The sequence below is a fragment of the Mus musculus genome, chromosome 6 (assembly GCF_000001635.26).
Source record: "Mus musculus strain C57BL/6J chromosome 6, GRCm38.p6 C57BL/6J".
Lineage (NCBI taxonomy): Eukaryota > Metazoa > Chordata > Mammalia > Rodentia > Muridae > Mus > Mus musculus.
The window spans coordinates 77,831,289-77,849,931 of record NC_000072.6 but is presented as its reverse complement, the minus strand read 5'-3'; the positions used below and the strand labels follow the sequence as shown (position 1 = coordinate 77,849,931).

At 38.9% G+C, this 18,643-nt stretch overlaps 1 protein-coding gene across 5 annotated transcripts in view; it reads left to right on the top strand.

Annotated features, from left to right (window-relative positions):
• The window catches only part of Ctnna2 (catenin (cadherin associated protein), alpha 2), a 1,098,179-nt gene that overhangs the window by 129,884 nt on the left and 949,652 nt on the right, over positions 1–18,643 (top strand). For all 5 annotated transcript variants that reach the window (XM_011241195.3, NM_001355193.1, NM_009819.2 and 2 more), the window contains one exon: positions 4,348–4,454. In XM_011241195.3, coding sequence (XP_011239497.1) covers positions 4,348–4,454 — 107 coding nt within the window. The remainder of the gene's footprint in view (positions 1–4,347; positions 4,455–18,643) is intronic.

Below are 18,643 nucleotides of genomic sequence, written 5' to 3'. Positions count from 1 at the left end.
TTGCCTGAGGCTCAGTAGCCATCTCTTCTAGGTTGTTTTCAGAGGTAGTCTTCTGGAATCTCAAATTATGGTCCCAGATCTGCCTCTACTTGCAAATGTGGACACATGACAAGTGGTGGGAAGATTGTGGGGCACCGGCTTCCCTCCCCTTTGCTTTAACTTTATAGCAAACAGTGTAATCATCTTGGCAGTGCTGAAGATATTCTGCAGAGAAACTTGCCCCTACATTCAGCTGCCAGACTAAGAGACAGTGGACCCCATGGAACTGGAATTTCTCCAGGACTGTCCTGCTGGGAAAAGCAATAAGCTGAAACCTGGTGCCAGTCAGAGTTGGAGCTTGCTTCCTGAAAGAGATTTCACACACTGTTGATAAGTTGTCAAAAGAGCATGTAGACTGAGATTGGAGTCCAGACCATGTTGATAGGCAGGACCATGTTTTGAACAGAATTATTTTCTTATGCATACTTCTTGCCCTTTTTCTGAAACCTAACTCTCAGGGTAACAGACCACAGATGGACCTGAGGTAGAGGTCACTTGCTCTTCACCACCTCACCCTCTTTTGTCACATTGAGAACATCTTTTACACTTTCTCTGTAACCTGTGATTTAATTGGCCCTTTGAGGACAGGTGGTTGCTTCCAGCTTGTAAGGACAGCGAGGAGTAGGTTTCAACTCTAACCACTGTAGCAATGACAGCAAGCTTGGGAAAATCAGCATTCAAGGTTCCTTTTTAACAAATCCATCACATGCAAACTTCTCTTTTCTGTCACTGAATATGGCCTATGTAGCAGAGAAATGATTGAGGTTTATTCCCAAGGGGATACATTGAGTGATTTGACAAGTACTTCTTTTATGTTTAGAAAAAGAATATTCCTGTGACCTTCAGGACTGGGCTGTGACTAACTCAGCTTCTTGGCTCACAGAAAGCTTGGCATTCTCCTAAGAAGCTTTTCTTTTTTTCTATTTGAAGCCAGATCAGTGGATCTGAGGTGACTGTGCCAGCATTTTTGGTTCTCACCCCAGTATTTTTTTCCCTGTGTGTTACTTTATGAAGTTCTATATTGGAACACTCTGAAAGGACTCTGTGCCTCTCTTGATCTGCTCACTTATATAACTATCCTGCCCATCTCATTTCAATTTCATTTATAAATGAAATTCTCTAGTTTGTGTGGATCAGAGGGTATGTATGGGAGGGTATGTGCACATGTTCATATGTGTGTGCACATGCATATTGAGGCTAGAGAGCAACTTTGCCTGTCATCTATCTGTCTGTCTGTCTATCTATCTATCTATCTATCTATCTATTATCTATCTATCTATCTATCTATCTATCTTTCTTTCTATCTATCTATCTATCTATCTATCTATCTATCATCTATCTATCTATCTGCCTATCTATCAAGAGAGAGATAATTAGTGTGTCATTCTAATGTGAATATTTGTACAGCTGCATTTGTTTATATGTAATGCATGAGGCCAGGATCCCATGGAGGTTTTGGGGCAGCACATTCCCTGGAACTGGAATGTTAAGCTGTGGTAGGATGCCTGATGTCAGTATTGGGAACTGAATCTTGTTCCTCTGCAAGAGCAGTAAACACTCAATCTCTGAGTCATCTCTCCACCTCATTATACACCTTGTTTCTTTTTTGAGTCAGCATCACTCACCTACCTTTGTCCATCATTGTCTGGACTTCTGCCTCAGTCTGTAAAGTGGTCCAGAAAATGATGGACAAAAGCCTATAGGAGCACACCTTGACCTGAACTGCTTAGATGTAGATATCCCTGATCCTCTACAATTTAGCCTCTCTTTGTTCCTCTTTATAACATGGCCAAGTTGATCAAGTCACCATTTTTTAATTTCTGCTCTTTACTATTATCTTGGATGTTTGATTGGCTTCTTGAGGACAGATGGCTGAACTTGGCTTTTTGTGGCACAGGCTACACCCCCAAGTTTGGTAACAATATCAGTGCAAGAAAAAGCTATCAAAACATATGCAGGAAGCTTCTGGCATCCATACCGACTCTATAGCAGAAGCTCCATGCCCAGCTGCAGAATTCCCTGCCTGTCAGCACTGCCTGTAGCAGTTGCTAGTGTGAATGGGGAAATTGTAAAGTGCCTGTAGGTTTCTAAGCACCAGTAGCATGTGAGTGCCAACTATGTTGTTGTAGAGGAACCCAATTCTAAATCTGTGTACTTGGATTGCTGTGCTCGGTTTATTTAGAACATGGCATTTGGAGAGATATAAAATACCAGCATGCTGTGTTTTTTGCCTTTTCTTATTTTCCTGAGCAAATTGGTTGGGTCTTTTTACTGAATGATTACCTAGCTGTAGGATGTATGGGGGAGGACTGGTGAAGAAGTATTTTTGTCACGGTGCCTATTGTGGTAGACCTTCTTTGCATTGTTAATTTGAGTAGGAATAATCACCTGTATTGATTTATAAGTATGGAATTTGGTGGGGACATTGATTCCCAAGAAGAGAGCAGCCATGAACAATTTGATTTATGATGGTGTTAAGGCAAATAATTCATATTCAGTTTCTACAATCTAAGGTCGCCTGCCTGGTGTTTAAATGTCAGAATGTATTCAGCAATTTCTTGATGAGTAACATACCCCAGATGGAATGTATAATTTATTTTTTGAGGGCAGAGTCATATTTTGCTTTGACCTATTTGAAACTAAGGAGGCTACCTCTGTATTAGTTGTTCTTAGGTGAGACAAATAGACATGGAAGGCATTCATGCTGTGGGGTAGTTAACATTTCCAAGTAACTTGATTCTGAAGTTAGCTGGTAATGTTTAGCCACGAGTACCACGTTTAAAAATACTTTTTCTATTTTTAAGTGATGGAAACTATTGCCCCAAGGTGTATGATATTCTAAGGCTTGAGTTAACAAGAAAATGGCCAAATGGTCTTGTAATCCCCTGGGGTCATGAATCTAATGATCATAAGGAATATACTTTGATGCACAAATTTTCTTTGTATGTCTTTCCACTGGCTATAATGTTGCTTTCTCAATTCTCCCAGTTCCATTTGTATTCCTAAGAACATTTGTCTCACCAAGACATAACTGTTCTCTGATTTAACTATCTTCAGTTTCAAAGCATAAGTTGCATGAGGTCAAGATTCAAGCCTTAGTCTGAAGATAGCAGATGAATATATGCAAAACACTAACTGAATGAATGTTTCTGTAATATTAGGGTTCTGAAATTTCTTGGATGTGGGTTTGAGAGGGACACTGACACACATTGTTCGGGGTAAGGAGTTTATTAGAATTGTTATTCATGCCTTGGAAAGACAGACATAGACAATAACGTGGCATGGGTGATGGAGAGGATTGAAGTCCCAGAACCAGAGACAGACAGAATGATAGATGCTTTGAAGAAAGAAGTCATAACCCATGAGACAGAAGAATGGATAACTCCCTAAGATGGAGGTTTTTTCATAAGAAGACTGAAGCCAGGTTCTCTGATTCCCATGAAACAAGCAGGAAATGAGTGAGAAATAGGATATTTGCCTATTAACGTTTCCTTTGATGTCATCTCACTTCCCCATGTGCAGTAGTTAATCTTCTTTGTCACCTTGACACCCTGGAATGAAGGAATCTTCATTGAACACTTGTCCCAATCAGATAAGATCCCTTGGTCATGTCTCTGGAGCATTTTCTTGATTATTATTATTATTTTTCAAATAGATGTGAGAAAGTCTATTCCATTGTAGGTGTTCGTTGCCATTGTCAGATAGGTGATCTTGGGCTATATAAGAAACCTAGTAAGAATAAAGCAGGAGCAAGATAGTAAGCTGTAGATTCTTCTTCAAGGTCACACCTTACATTCCTTCCTCGACTTCTCCTGATGATGGGCTTTATATCATGTATGATGAAATAAACACTTTCCTTCTCAAGTTGTCTTTGGTTGTTGCATGTAGCCATGGCAGTAGAAGGCAAGCTAGAGCAAAGGAAGAAATATTAATACCTGGAAGCATTTTATACAGAGAGTCACAAACATGTCTAGGGTAGGCCATCTACTAGTGTTTGTGAGTGAATATCTGCTGCAGATATTGTGGCTTGAGCCAAATTCTGGTTTGAGTTATAACATTATATTCCTATAGGTCCTCTCTGTAACGTCCTGATATATACTAGAATGATAACGGACCTTCCAAAATATCTCAGATCTAAGAATTTCACAACAGCACTGACCCAGGTTTTCCATCTCTGACTTTTATGGGGTAGACCGAAAGCAGTCTTCAAACATCTTCTAGAATTGGGCGATGAGCTCCTTTTGAAATTCATGGTCATGACATATGTCCTTGAATATTTTTTCTAATGGATTCCATATATTCCTGCAGGGAGCATGACTTCGGCAACTTCACCTATTATTTTAAAATGGGATCCCAAAAGTTTGGAAATCCGGACACTCACAGTGGAAAGACTATTGGAGCCACTTGTGACACAGGTAAGGGGCTTTTTTACTATGTATGTTTTGTTGTTATTGTTGTTGTTGTTTTTATTGGTGAGTTCCATGATCCTCTCAAGATTGTTGAAGTTTTTAAAGAAGATACACCTTGCCATTATGCAAACTACTAAGTAGGTATCATTTCTTCAAGTGAGGACCGTATCATTGCCTTATATGATTTAAAGAAGCTTTTAGCAACACTTCATATGACTTGTTTAAGTTGGTGGGATAATAAAAGAGGAGGTCCTTGATGAAGGGAGCTCTCACTTGCAACAGTGATTTCTCAATCACTTTCTGATATAAATGTATAGGTGGGAAAACTGTTGACTGTTCCCTAGTAATCAAAATTTATTTCATTATTTTCCTCTCAGTTTACTAAGGCAAACTCTGTCTTGTTAGACTAGACAGTTGCTCTATTTTTGTGTTGACACATTTCCACGAGGTGACTGTCAAGAGCACAGAATGTCATCAGGATTTTAAGTGTTGAGAATTAATGTTTAGTGTCTCATGAATCATGTCCTTTGCAATCTGAACCCTTAAGTTCCTGGAATATGAAAATGTGAACTTTTATGATGCATTTGTAGAGATTCATTATGCCACATGAAGCTTGAGGCTATTTTTATTGGTTTGTGCTGTGTGCTTTAACAAATTACCATCAAGTTAATGGCTTCAAGCAACATAGATTTATTGCTCGATGGTTTTAGAGGTCAAAAATTCTAAAGTCAAGGCACAGGCAGGGCTGCATTCTTATTGGATGCTTGAGCAGAAAACCATGTCCCTGCTTTTTTTAACTCCTAGAAGCCTCTTTACTTCTGTGACCTCTTCCTGTATATTTGACATCAGCAATATAAAATCTGCACATTTCATTCCCTTGTCTCTGCTATATTCATGTACCCTCTCTGTTATTGATCCTCTTAGGATGCTGTTATATTGAGCCTACTTGAATATACTAGAAAATTACCTACATCTTCGTATCCTTAACTAAATTGCATCTTTAAAGTCCTTTTGCTATTTAAGGGAACATACTTAGAGTTTCCATGAATAGAGAGTAACTTTTCTGAGGGGACTGAAGGTTATCTTTCATTATGACACAGGGTGGCTTCTGGGTACTCCCCATATGAAACATATTTTCATTAAGTCCCCAAGTTACTGAAAGTCTCAACCATCATAGCGTCAATTGTATATCAAAGTCTTACTGATTTCATTGCATTTAAGGTGTCTAAATTAATGTGAGTCCTTTAGGGATAAGTTCATCAAAGTTTTTCTCTACCGGTTTAACTGTGAGAGGATGAGGCATGCTCTTCAGGAATTGATAAGAGGGGCAGACAATCTCAGTTACAGACCTCCCAACTCCAAAAATGAGAAAATACAAGAAAACTTTGCCAGCCTGAAGACTGAAGCTTCCAGTGAGCAAGTGCCACTGGATTCCAAGGTCTGTGAATGACCCCCTGGGACTTGAGAATCTCCTGTTGAGTAATAGGGTTTGTTTGTCTTTTTCATGGAGCACTGGCCAAAAAAATACTCATGTACATGTGTGGCCTGAGTTTCTGCAGATCACATTTGAGGGATGCAATCATCCCTTTGAGTTCTGCCCTTTAAGTATAAGCTTTTAACCTTCTCAAGAACATCATGATTTCCCGTATTTACCTGTGATAACTCATTCTGTTGAATCATGTGTTCCAGAAAGTCTTTCTTCAATATCCCCATGTCCAGACACTACATCTGATGCATTGGTCAAAGAAACCCCATACTGTAGGTGTAGGTTAACAGCACCCTTTATTGACTTGATTCTTTGAACTTGAATTCATATATGGTACTAGCAAAACGTCATTGGGTTATACAGTAGTTTACTTCTCTTATGAAATAAGGAATGGAGAGAGTGTTTCAGCTTTGGAGTGGAACTAATACATAATAACCCTTCAGGAATGAAGTTTATCAGGAGGAACTCTGTTTGAGCCTTGAGTTGAGAAAGTATGAGAAAGAAGCAATAGTACATTAAAAACCACTTAACAGGACATTAAAGGGGGAAGGACTTATCTTTCAAATCTCGAGGCAATCTTTAGAATGAAATTAGCCATGGTGGTTCATACCTTTAATATTTAAACTTAGAAGACAGAAGCAGACATAGTGAGTTCCAGGTCAGCCAGGGTACATTATAGGACTGTGACACACACACACACACACACACACACACACCACAAAGGTAGGGTTTCCAAAAGAAGGGGCCTTTAGGGAAAATCCTTCAACAAAGGATCTGTCTCACATTTAAAAGTTTTATGGGGTTATTAGAAAATTCCACATCATGCGATTTAGTTTTAGATGACCTATGTGGAAAAGAGTATGTAGTAATCAGGCATCAATCAGAATCACATCGTTTGAGCTGAAACCACAGAGCAGAATAGCTTCTGAATCTAGCTGCCAGGCAGGGTCTGGGGCCTTGGGGCCTTGGGGCCTTGGGGCCTTGGGGCCTTGGTGGGTATCTTCTGAATGTGGGATCTCCCCTCTTATATGACCACGGTTTTGAAGATAAAAACAGTAATTAAACATCTCCCAGCAGGTTTTCCTGAAAACAACTATTTTAATTTGGGCCTCCTTTGCAGTCTTCGAAGGCTGACAACTTACCAAATTCTCATTTTCTCTTTCTTTTCCTTGTTAACAGTAATAAATCTTCCTTGTATTTACCTGCTTTCTCCAATTTTTTAAAATAGCCAGCAGGGGGAAATGAAGCAATCCCTTCATGGCTTTGCTTAGAAAGTCTTCAGTTGAATATCTATGTTCATCACTGTTCTGGTGTCCACCGAACTGAAGGAATCAATTCAGTTTAAGTTTCTTTTACTCTCCAATAGAGTTTTCCTTTCTTCATCTTTCCAACACCATGATCCTTACTTATTTCATTCCATGCCCCTGCTAATGTCTCCTTGGATGATCAGATTACTGACAAATCTCTCTAGGATGCTTTGAGACACTGTTTACACGGTGCTCTCGGTGTTCTCAGCAATCCCCAGCCGAGGTTTTAGGAGCTATACTTAAAAACAATCAAGCAAACACAAAATAAAATCCACAGAAACCTTTTAGTAAGGAAATCCATGATTAAAATTTTACATTTATTCATTGTGGTGAGGTGCAGAGGTCAGTGGATAATTTCTGAAAGTTCTCTTCTACCTTCTGGAGTCTGCAGATAGAACTTAGATCATCAGACTTGTTGGGAAGCACCTTTACGTGCTGAACCATCTCACTGGCCCAAGAAGGTTGATTATTATTATTATTATTGTCATTATTATATTTGGCTATCATAATTATTTTAGCATCATCATTACTATTAATGCTTCTTTCATCCACTGTGTTCCTTTAATCAATCCAAAGGCTACTAACAAAACCCCATTTTGTAAAGACAGAGACTGTATTACATTCCAGTTGCTGCTGCCAAGATTTATATCTTGCAATTTAAAGATTACATACATATAACTTTACAGTTGTGAGAAGAGATTTAGATATTCAACTGACTATAATACCCATGACATACCTCCAGTGGCTGGGTGCTTTAACTTGCATGCTATAGTGTGATAAAAATTGCATCTTGCATGTTGTTGTTAAGCTGGAAAGTTTTACATGGTGGCATGTAAAGAATTGCTTCCAGCCCTGGAATGAGCTCTTACTGATCCATGTGATGTGATCTCTGCTTCTTGGAACACATACGAAAGAAAAAAGGGAGCTAAGAAAATATTAGATATAAATTCCATAACTGACATTTAAAGAAAAATGTAGAACACAAAGCAAAATTGGACCACAATACCAGTGTATTAAATACATGCACACAACTTCATGGATAAAATACTGTTCATAGCAAAAGTGATTGTCCAAGGGAAGCCCATTACTACTTCACACTTTCTTGAAAATTTTAATAGTGGCTGAAACAAAGAACAGAAGAGGTAGAAGTTGATGTGTTCAATCAAATTCCTTCCCTTACTAAGAAAAAAATGACATTAAGAATTTACTATTAATAAGCATTAAATTTTCTAATATAACTTTACAGAATATATTTTTAAAATTTTGTATTAGGTATTTTCTTCATTTACATTTCCAGTGCTATCCCAAAAGTCCCCCATACCCTCGCCCCCCCCCACTCCCCTACTCACCCACTCCCACTTCTTGGCCCAGGCGTTCCCCTATCCTGAGGCAACCTAGGATAGCAAAAACTCTTCTCAAGGATAAAAGAACCTCTGGTGGAATCACCATGCCTGACCTAAACCTGTACTACAGAGCAATTGTGATTAAAAACTGCATGGTACTGGTATAGCAACAGACAAGTAGACCAATGGAACAGAATTGAAGACATAGAGATGAACCCACACCTGTGGTCACTTGATCTTTGACAAGGGAGCTAAAACCATTCAGTGGAAAAAAGACAGCATTTTCAACAAATGGTGCTGGCACAACTGGCGGTTAACATGTAGAAGAATGCGAATTGATCCATTCCTATCTCCTTGTACTAAGATCAAATCTAAGTGGATCAAGGAACTTCACATAAAACCAGACAGTGAAACTTATAGAGAAGAAAGTGGGGGAAAGCCGCAAACTTTACATAATATTAATTAAGATGTGTATGAAGGTTATAGATTTGTCTGACAACATTGGCATTGATAGATTTTTTTAAAAGAAATTTGTCACTATTAAAGTTCTGAAATTAGAGAGAGAATCTGCCCTTCATTGTTAGCAAGCTAATGAACCAAAGGTCATTCCATTAGAACAGGATAGCATTTACTAGAATGCTCGTCTTCATTTCCTTATAGAAATAATACTAAATGACTGATAAATGACACCAACTAGTGTTTAAAAATGTGTAATGAGTTCTTCTAAATTGTCCTGACAGGCAAGAAATCTCATCCGAGTTTCTTTTAGTCCACTTTGATGTCATTTTGAGGATTATGCATTGGGCCCTTTGAAGTTATACAGCAGGGAATTGATCAGTTGACTTTGACTTATAATATTAATAAGAAGCTCAGAAGCTAAGCAATTAGAGATGTATGTACTTTAAAATCTTCAAAAATGTGTTTTACATGTTTAGAGAAAGTTTGTAATTTTAGCTCTCTCCTGTAGTAATTTGTGCCTCGAATAGACCATCCCTTCTTGATTCCCATGAGTACTTACTTACCTTAGTTATATGTACAGAGAGAGAAATGGAAGATTCATTGTCAACTCAGGGGTTGATGCACCACACCTAATTCCAGAATTAAAATCAGCATTCAGAAAATAAGTCCCTCTAAGAACCAAGCCATCTCTCCCATCCCCCCTTCCCCCTAAACCATGTTATGTCTTCTTAATAATTCCCACTATTTAATATTTTATGTATAAATTGACCAAAACAATGGTAATATAAAAGGAGGACACATTGTTCCCAGCTCTGGTCCCTTTTCCATTTATCTTAAGAATATCAGTACTGACAAATGTCTTCATTTCTGACTTATTTATGAGATTCACAGATTAATACATTTGAGTAGTTTCTATGGCAACACTACAATGTTAAAGCAGCTGTGCATACATTCCTGTCAAAGAACTAAACAGGGGAAAAATAAGAGATGCAAGAACACTGTATGATGGGGGATCTTGGCAAAGTGTTTATTCTTTGATAACTTTCTGTATCTTTTCTCAACCTGTTTCTAGGTATTTCATCTGTTTTATTACTAGATTCTATTTTCACTTTTGAATGGTGTTTTCCTCCCCTCTTAAATGCTAGTTTTCCACTTTTAAGTTGAATTGAGGGTATTTGTACCTGAACCATAAAAAAATTCATAAGGATTTTTGATAATTGTGTAACTTTTCTTCTTTAAAATGTGTATGCATAAATATAGATTAATTGCATGACTTGAATATAAATAACCTAGTCATGATTTGGAAACTTATCTCTATCACATATCAAAATTTAACTGAATATTTAATATTTCCAATGGCTTACAAATAGTCTCATCTCTTAATGTCAACAGTGCTAAAGAACTAAGCTTACCAGTAAGTGGCATATATCTCAGATGATTCTATTGAAATACTTCCTTGAATTAAGGTCAAGGTAAAGACTGCGAAGCAATCATTGATGGCCACTTCTGAGATACAAATTTAATTGATGTCTATGTAATCTAGAATTAGATTAGTTTCTGTTTGGACATTAGGCTCAATATTTTAATGTCTGCCACCAGATGGGAGTGATGCTCTTTCAGTTATATGCCCAGCTGTGTTGGCCATGTTTTGAAACTTGATTAATACATAAAACCTTTTTAAACACACACACACACACACACACACACACACACACACACACACATTCCGAGATTTAAAAGTGATACTTAAGCTATTAAAGATGTAAGAATGCAGTGCATATATGAATCTACTAGCATTTTTTATTTTCAAAATAATCCAAGATGCAACCTAGGTAAAAATCACCTTTAATTACATTGAGGATATTTTTCAGAGACAAAGAATCACTGTACATGAGAAAATATATCTGTGTAATCCTAGCTTAGTTGTTTATTTTACACACACAAACCACCCTGGAATACAATAGTAGTTATCCATCTCCCCACTGTTAGAGACAGCTGCTTTCAATCACAGATATCCAAGAGCACTGTGGTGTAATTTTACTGAGCTTGGCATACATTTACCCTCTGTTAACTGGCACCATCTGCCCATGCCTTCCCTAGGAAAACCAGACTCAATCAGTAAACCATTATCATGATTTGAGACTACAAACTAACTCTCTTAGTGATGAAACTACTGAATTCTCTTATATCAGAATATTTATTTGCAATGATATCTGGAATAAGTACAGTCATTATATTTTATAATAATAAAGATTAATAGCCTTACCACTAGCCAAGAACTACTGTAGTGACAGAGAGAGACGGAGACACACACACACACACACACACACACACACACACACACACAGGGAGAGAGAGAGAGAGAGAGAGAGAGAGAGAGAGAGAGAGAGAGAGAGAGAATATACGAGAGAATGAGTCTCTTCAAGGGGTGCACCTTGTAAATGCTTATCAATTCAAATCAGTCAGCCTGAAATCACATACACGAATGAACTCAAGGAGTTCTCTCTCTCTCTCTCTCTCTCTCTCTCTCTCTCTCTCTTCTTTCTAGCTATCTATTTTGCACACTTATACATTCATACATATTGGCATATGTGAAAATAACAACCAAGGACATGGATGCTATCTGTTTGAGCGTGGGGTCTTGGAAGGGGTTTGAGGGAAGGGACTTGTTAGGGACTGGAGGGAAAGAAAATGAGGAAAGTGATGCAATTATATTTTAATTTAATAATGGAAGTAACTAAAAAGTAAATAATTGATCTGAAATGACGTGACCTGAGCATGCTTAATCAATATACCACTTCACTGGATAATTCCTGTTCCTTAATTTTGAATGTTATTTTGGATTTTTCCCCGTGCTTTCAGCTTATTCAGCTCTGATCTCTCACCTCCACATTTTCTCGTTCGTTCTCTCTCTCCTTCTCCCACTGCCTCCCTCCCTTCCTCCGTCCCTCTCTTCCTTCCTTCCCTTCTCTCTCCCTTGTGTGTGTATGTGTGTATGTATGTGTGTGTGTATGTATATGTATATGTGTATATGTGTGTGTATGTGTGCATGTGTGTGTGTGTGTGTGTGGTGTGTGTGTGGTGTGTGAGGCAAGTGTGTGTGTGTGTGCTCTGTGTGTGCGTGTGGTGTGGGGGACAGGTATGTGCGGTATGTAGGGGGGCAGGTGTGTGGTGTGTGTGTGTGTGTGTGTGTGTGTGTTGGGGTGTGAGCTATGTGTAGCTGAAGATAGCCTTTACTGCATCTAACTTAGCTTATCATGCTGTACAAGACTTCACCAGATGAACCATTTCCCTGCTTCTTGACGCTGATTTATTTTCCAAGTGAAACCCTCACAGTGGCTGGCTCAAGGTTGCAATGAAGTGTCCTCATTCAGTTTCCTTAGACTCTACACTTACAAGGAACTTCTCCCATCCATGAATGTGCCCTAAGCACAAATAACCACTGACTCTGAAAAGGGAGAAAGACAGCCGTGCTTCCCCAGGTCTCATGCCGTCCTAGGGCCTTCTAGGAGTCTTTATTTATTTCATTTTCTGACTTAGTAATGTAAAATTTCACATTTCATTTGATAGCTGAGTAAAGGAAGACATTTTTAAAAAAGACTTTTAAAAGAAGCTTAAAGTCCGGATAGACTAATCTGTACTGAACCATGGGCTGAGAAGATTGATTTGTAGAATGTGTAAATATAGAGAAGGACCAGCAGGAATATAGAAGAGGGTGGGGTCAGACTTCAGGGCTGAAAGAGGGGTAAAGGAGGGGAGGAGATAAAACACATCCCACAACAACTGGGTAGCACCAAGAATGACCCTGTAACTCATTGGTAGAGATCTTGCTTTGGAAGATGGTATACCTTCTCTTGTCTGTGTCCCTTGATCCTGGTAAAAGCATGCAGTGTACTGACATGGATCCATTTTGTAAACAAGTTCCTCAACCTGCAAATGAACACAGTAAATTGGAAATTCTGTTTTTTATTCAGTATGTATGACTGTCTCTTGTTTTGTTTTGTTGTTTTCCAAAAAATCTTTCATTCTGTTTGACAAAAAAAAAAAAAAAAAAAAAAAAAAAAATCAAGCTGTTAAAATGATTTCCCTTCATATTCTTTTTTTAAAATCTGGATACTTCTGTGAATATTTTCAATGAAAAAACTAAAATTTTAAATTAATTGTATAAATGAAAGACCAGTCAAAGAAGAATAAGATTTGAGTGTGGTTGAAACAAGACCATTAATGAAGTCTTACGTGAGCTAATTAAGTAATTTCCAGGAACAAATTATGGGAGGGCAGCAATCAGTATTACTCTGATGCAGATGGTAGGGAAACCTTACTGGAACTAGAGACAGATAAGAAGAAAAGACCTCCAATGGAGGAGCTGGAGAAAGGACCAAAGGAGTTGAAGGAGCTTACAGCCCCATAGGAGGAACAATGATATGAACCAACCAGTATCCCCAGAGCATCCAGGAACTAAACCACCACCCAAGGAGTATACATGGGAGGGACCAGAGGCTCCAACCACATATGTAGCAGAGGACGGCCTTGTTGGATATCAATGGGAGGAGGCCCCTGATTCCCTGAATGCCAGAACAGGGAAGCAGAGTGGGTGGGTTGGTGAGCAGGGAGAGGGGAGATGGGATAGGGGGTTTTAGGAGGGGAAACTGGGTTAACCTTTGAAATGTAAATAAAAAAATATCTAATAAAAAGAAAGAAAGGAAAGAAAGACCCCTCACCTGGAGCAAAAGATAATGAAGCGATAATGTTGCATTCACTCAGAACTAGCAAACTAAGAGAAGCTGAAGGAGCAGGACATGTCAGCAAAGCTGCTTCTACACGTCTCCCCTGCTGCTGTTGAAAGTGTAAACTGTAAACTTTGCTTTCAAATAATTCAAGAGAGACAGGCTATAAAAGCACTGCGAAAATCCAACACATTTCTGAAAATAAAACTCTTGAGAGGTGACACTGATATCCCAGTTTGGTGGGTTCTCTTTTTGAAAGATTTATTTTATTTATTTATTTCTAAGTATGGGTGTGTGTATGGATTTGTGTCTGTGTGTCACCTGCACACACAGTTGCCAACAGAAGCCAGAAGAGGGTGACATATCCCCTGAAGCTGGTGTCACTGGTGGTTTGAGCTCTCTGATGTGAGTGTTGGGAACAAGAGCCAGGTCCATTGGAAAAGTAGCAAGCCCAATTTCTCTCCAAGCCACGGAGCATACCCGGAGGGATTCGTCATGGGTTTCTGATCTATACCTGATGCTAGGTTTCCTTCTTTGCTTCGCTGTCTACACTTGTTATATCCTTGATATCTAGAGCTTCATCTTGCTAATCCTTTTCTGCTTTCTCCATTTCCCCCCCTGTGGGGTCTACTTACCCCTGTGGTTTTCATTATAACAAGCATGCTGACAAACAAGCTCTATTTCAGCCCATCAGAAGCAGCTCACCAGACGTGAGCAGGGCCACTCGGCCCCCCTTTTGAAACCACCCTGTCTTTCATCAATACTAATCATCCAGGTTCTCTCTTGTGGAGTTCAGAGCTGTCATCTAAATATGCAGCAATGAGGGGGGGGGTCTTCTCCCTTGCCTCTCTCTGCATGGGATGCAGACTTAGCACTGAAAACAAGGACAAACTCTGTCATCTCCCTACACTCTTTAAGAAATTGCACTTATTTTTATCTCAGGATAAAGTGAAACCTGACTGAATACAAACTGATTTGAGATGTGCGCTCATCACTTAGTGACGTGGCTCAAGCCCGAGATGCCATCTGGTCAGTGTCTTAGGTCCTGTAGACGGTTCCACCTCTACACTATCACTTTTTTGAATCATCCCCTTATCTTTTTAGCATTTTTTTTTTAGTGTTTCCTGATGTCAATGAGACTGAGAACTCTCCCTCTCCTTTTCTTTTCTGTTTCTCTCTCACACATTTTCCCCACACCTTTTCCCACTCCTCTGTGCGTGTGTCCCCTCTTCTCCTTCAGTCTCACCATTCTGCTCTTTGAAAGCATTTGCTCCCATCTGAGCTTGTCTTACTGAGCTGATGTAATCTCTCCCTCTCCGGCTTCTACACCAAATGGACTGATCTTTGAGGACAAGGATGTCATAAGTCTGATTTGTGTTTTCATCTCCACTGCCATTAACATAGAGAGTTATGGGTGAATGTTTACTGAAGGATTAAATAAAATTCTCTCTTTAAAGATGTATTGCTCTATCTTCATTCTCCCACAATTAGCAAGAGGTGGAATGTATAATATATACATTTTATGTATATACGTAAAAATATATAAAGATGTGTGAGTGTGTGTGTGTTTTATGCACACAATATTTATGTGCCTATACATAAAGGTCAAGGGACCTTTTCTGATTTCCTATACTTAATCTATATTTTCTTTACTAAGTTAAGTTTTCTTGTTATTATATTTAAAAGCCGGTTTCCTGGGACTGGAGAGGTGGCTGAATCATTAAAAGCTTTTTGGAGGAACATGTTTTGCTCCTAGGACCCATACAGGCCTCACAACCATCCCTAATTTGAATCCCAAAAGAATTTATTCAGTATTCTGATATGTGCAGTCCCCAGGCCCCAGGCCCTATAGCAGTGCAACTGCATACATACAGGCAAAACACTCATACACATAAAATACAAAATTATGTATTTTTAAAAATTTAGCAGGAAGTTTCCTCCTTCACAACAACTGTTCAAAAGTATTATAGGCTATAAATGTTTCTATGAAGAGTGATCTTCATTAACGTTTACTAAAATATTATGAACTTCCCTTTTATTAAATTGACACTCAAATACCAGTTCCATAACACAATAATTTTCCCTGCATTTCCTCTGTATTTTATGTGTGGATATGAGCTATGCATGTTTGCTATGTGGCTGTACATTCGCATGGGTATACATCCATGTGGAAATCCGAGGCTGATGTCAGGTTATCCTCATTCACTCATCCCACTTACGAAAGAGGCAGCCTCTCTCAGGCAATTATCAGGGCTGCCTGATTTGGTTAGTGTTACCAGCCAGCTCACGCTGGGGATCATCTATATCTTACATCAGTGCATTGAATTATAAACAAGCTGCCATGCACACCTGACATGTATGTGGGTCCTGTGGACCTAGACTCAGGTCTACAAACTTGCAGCACAATCTTGCCCAATGAGAGATGTACCCCCTCCAACCTCCACTTCTGAACAGCTAATCCTCTCTCTCTTCTGGTCATGGCTGCCAGACCTGCAAATATAAATTCAGGACAGTCAAGTAAAGTTGAATTTTCAGCAAACAACAAACCCTGTCTTAAAGAATTATGACCTATTTGAGATCCGCAGACTTAAAAAAATAATATGCTAACTCTAAATGACAGTTGATTTATTGCTAATTTGTAAATTCTAAGTATGTTTAATTTTGTAGCTAAACTGACTATTTTCAGCAGTGCTGGAAAGAAGAGATATCAGTACTATTTTTTTTTCCCCAGGTAGTTTTCTTGCTTGAGATACAGCTGAATACCATAGCACTTTCCTGCCTTGCAGAAAGTTGTACATATGAAAAATTAATAAAGTCAAATTTGACCATTTTAAATTAAGTTAAACTCTTTTCTAATTTCTTTCCTTAACCAGCTTGGTCTCCTTTCTTATGATTTCTATAATGGTTTCAAGTCTCAATAACAAGAACTTTCAATGTAGAACTAAGGGGTATCTTAGTTCCCATGTGTGTGGGAACGCTGTCCTGCTTGCTGCTCTGGCTGCTGCCTGTGTGTCCTTTTGGAATACCACCCTCATGAGTCGCTGTCTCCACCTTTTAAATTTATAAAAAAAATATTTATTCAGTTTTATCCTATAGCATAGTATTTTGTCCACATGTATGCACGTGAGTCACATGTGTGCTTGGTATCTGTGAAGTCCTGAAGAAGGCATTAGATTCATTGGAACTGGAGTTAGGGTGGTTGAGAACAGACTATCAGGGCCCTGGGAATCACACCTAAGCTTCTTCAAGAGCAGCAAGTGCGCTCCTAACTACTAAACCTTCTCGCTAGCCCAAAATTCAGGTTTATGGACACAACTTTTACCACACTCCGCTATTATCTTGTGCTTTCTTTGTCTGTTATCGTTCTACACCATGTAAATCCTAGCATGTGCATGTATGTGTGTGTGTGTGTGTGTGTGTGTGTGTGTGTGTGTGTGTAGGCGCATGCGCTTCACTGCGCTTGTAACTCACACGATCGTAGATCCCATTCTCTTTCATTTCTTCTCCTTATTTAAAAGTCATTTTATTATTTTTATTCATGTGAATGCATATATGTCTAGGTGGGCCAGCAGAAGCCAGAAGAATTTCAGCCTCCCCTCACTGCCTCTTCCTAGAGGAGTTACAGGTATTTGTAGTTGCATGATGTGAATCCGAGGACTGACCTCAGATTCCCTGGCAGAGAAGCAAGGCCCTTTAACCTCTGAGCCATCTCTCCAGGCTCACTTCTTTCTCTTGGCATAGCATGAATCAAACGACTTCAGGAGTTTCTAGTCAATGGAATAATGAGCATTTGGCTGACACGGAGACTGTCCGTCTCAGGAAATTGGGAAATCCCCATGTCGTGTTCCCCCTGGGCTCTCTCACCACTGACGCAAGACCACAAGCTATGCTCAGATGACCTCCTAAAACAACCCCCTTGGAATGATATCACAAATAATACTATCTATTAAAAGTGTATTTTAAAACAGCACTAAGCTTATGAAGATGTCAGCTTTATCATCCAACTGTTTGTAGGGTCCCAGACCTGCTGATAATGTTATTACGTTATTTCTTCAGCCCCGAATAGTAACAGGAAAGGCAGAGAATAAGGCGGTTTGGTTTCCAAAGGTCTCCCATGGTGTGCTGGTTAGTTACAAAAAGAAAAAAAAACTACATAAATGCTTGAATATGATGCTATTACAAAATATAGCTATTATTTCAAATTCATGGTGGTGCCTGTGGTAATGGGTGAGATGGTAATTTCATCCTAAAGTGCAGTTTTTCAATGGCTTATTTAACACGAACTCCCAATTTACACTGTTGACTGAAACTTCTCAAGCTTGTTTTCATGCCCCGGGGGAGTTTCATAAAGAGATGAGATAGAAATCTCTTTAGCTGTCTTATTGAAGCAGAGCAAATATATAACACTCTCCCAGCTATTAAAATTTGGGAATATTCTGGTGACATGTACATTTTTAAATGCTTTCCAATGCTTTATCTTTCACATAGCCAATTTTTTTCTTCAGAAAAGATAGGCTGTGCAATTTAACATGCTCTTCAGACAGTTAAAATAGGTAAACATAAAATGTTACAATTTTAATCATGAAAAATGTTTTTCTGTAATTCAGTGTGGCTTCTATCAGATCACTTTCTTGGGATGCTATTAAAGGATGGTTAATTTCACTTCTTTTCCTTTGCTAAATGTGACTCTGCATCCACATGCAGGCACCTAACAGGCACTGTCTTTCATACCTGTGTCCCTGAGGTCTTGTGCATGTTCTTTTGTGTTCTTCCTGCTTATTCCAGTCACATTCAGCTTTTCCCTACTTGCTTGCATTCCCAAACCACTGATAATCTGGTTATTGTTGCTTTTGTCTGCTTTATGGAATTATCA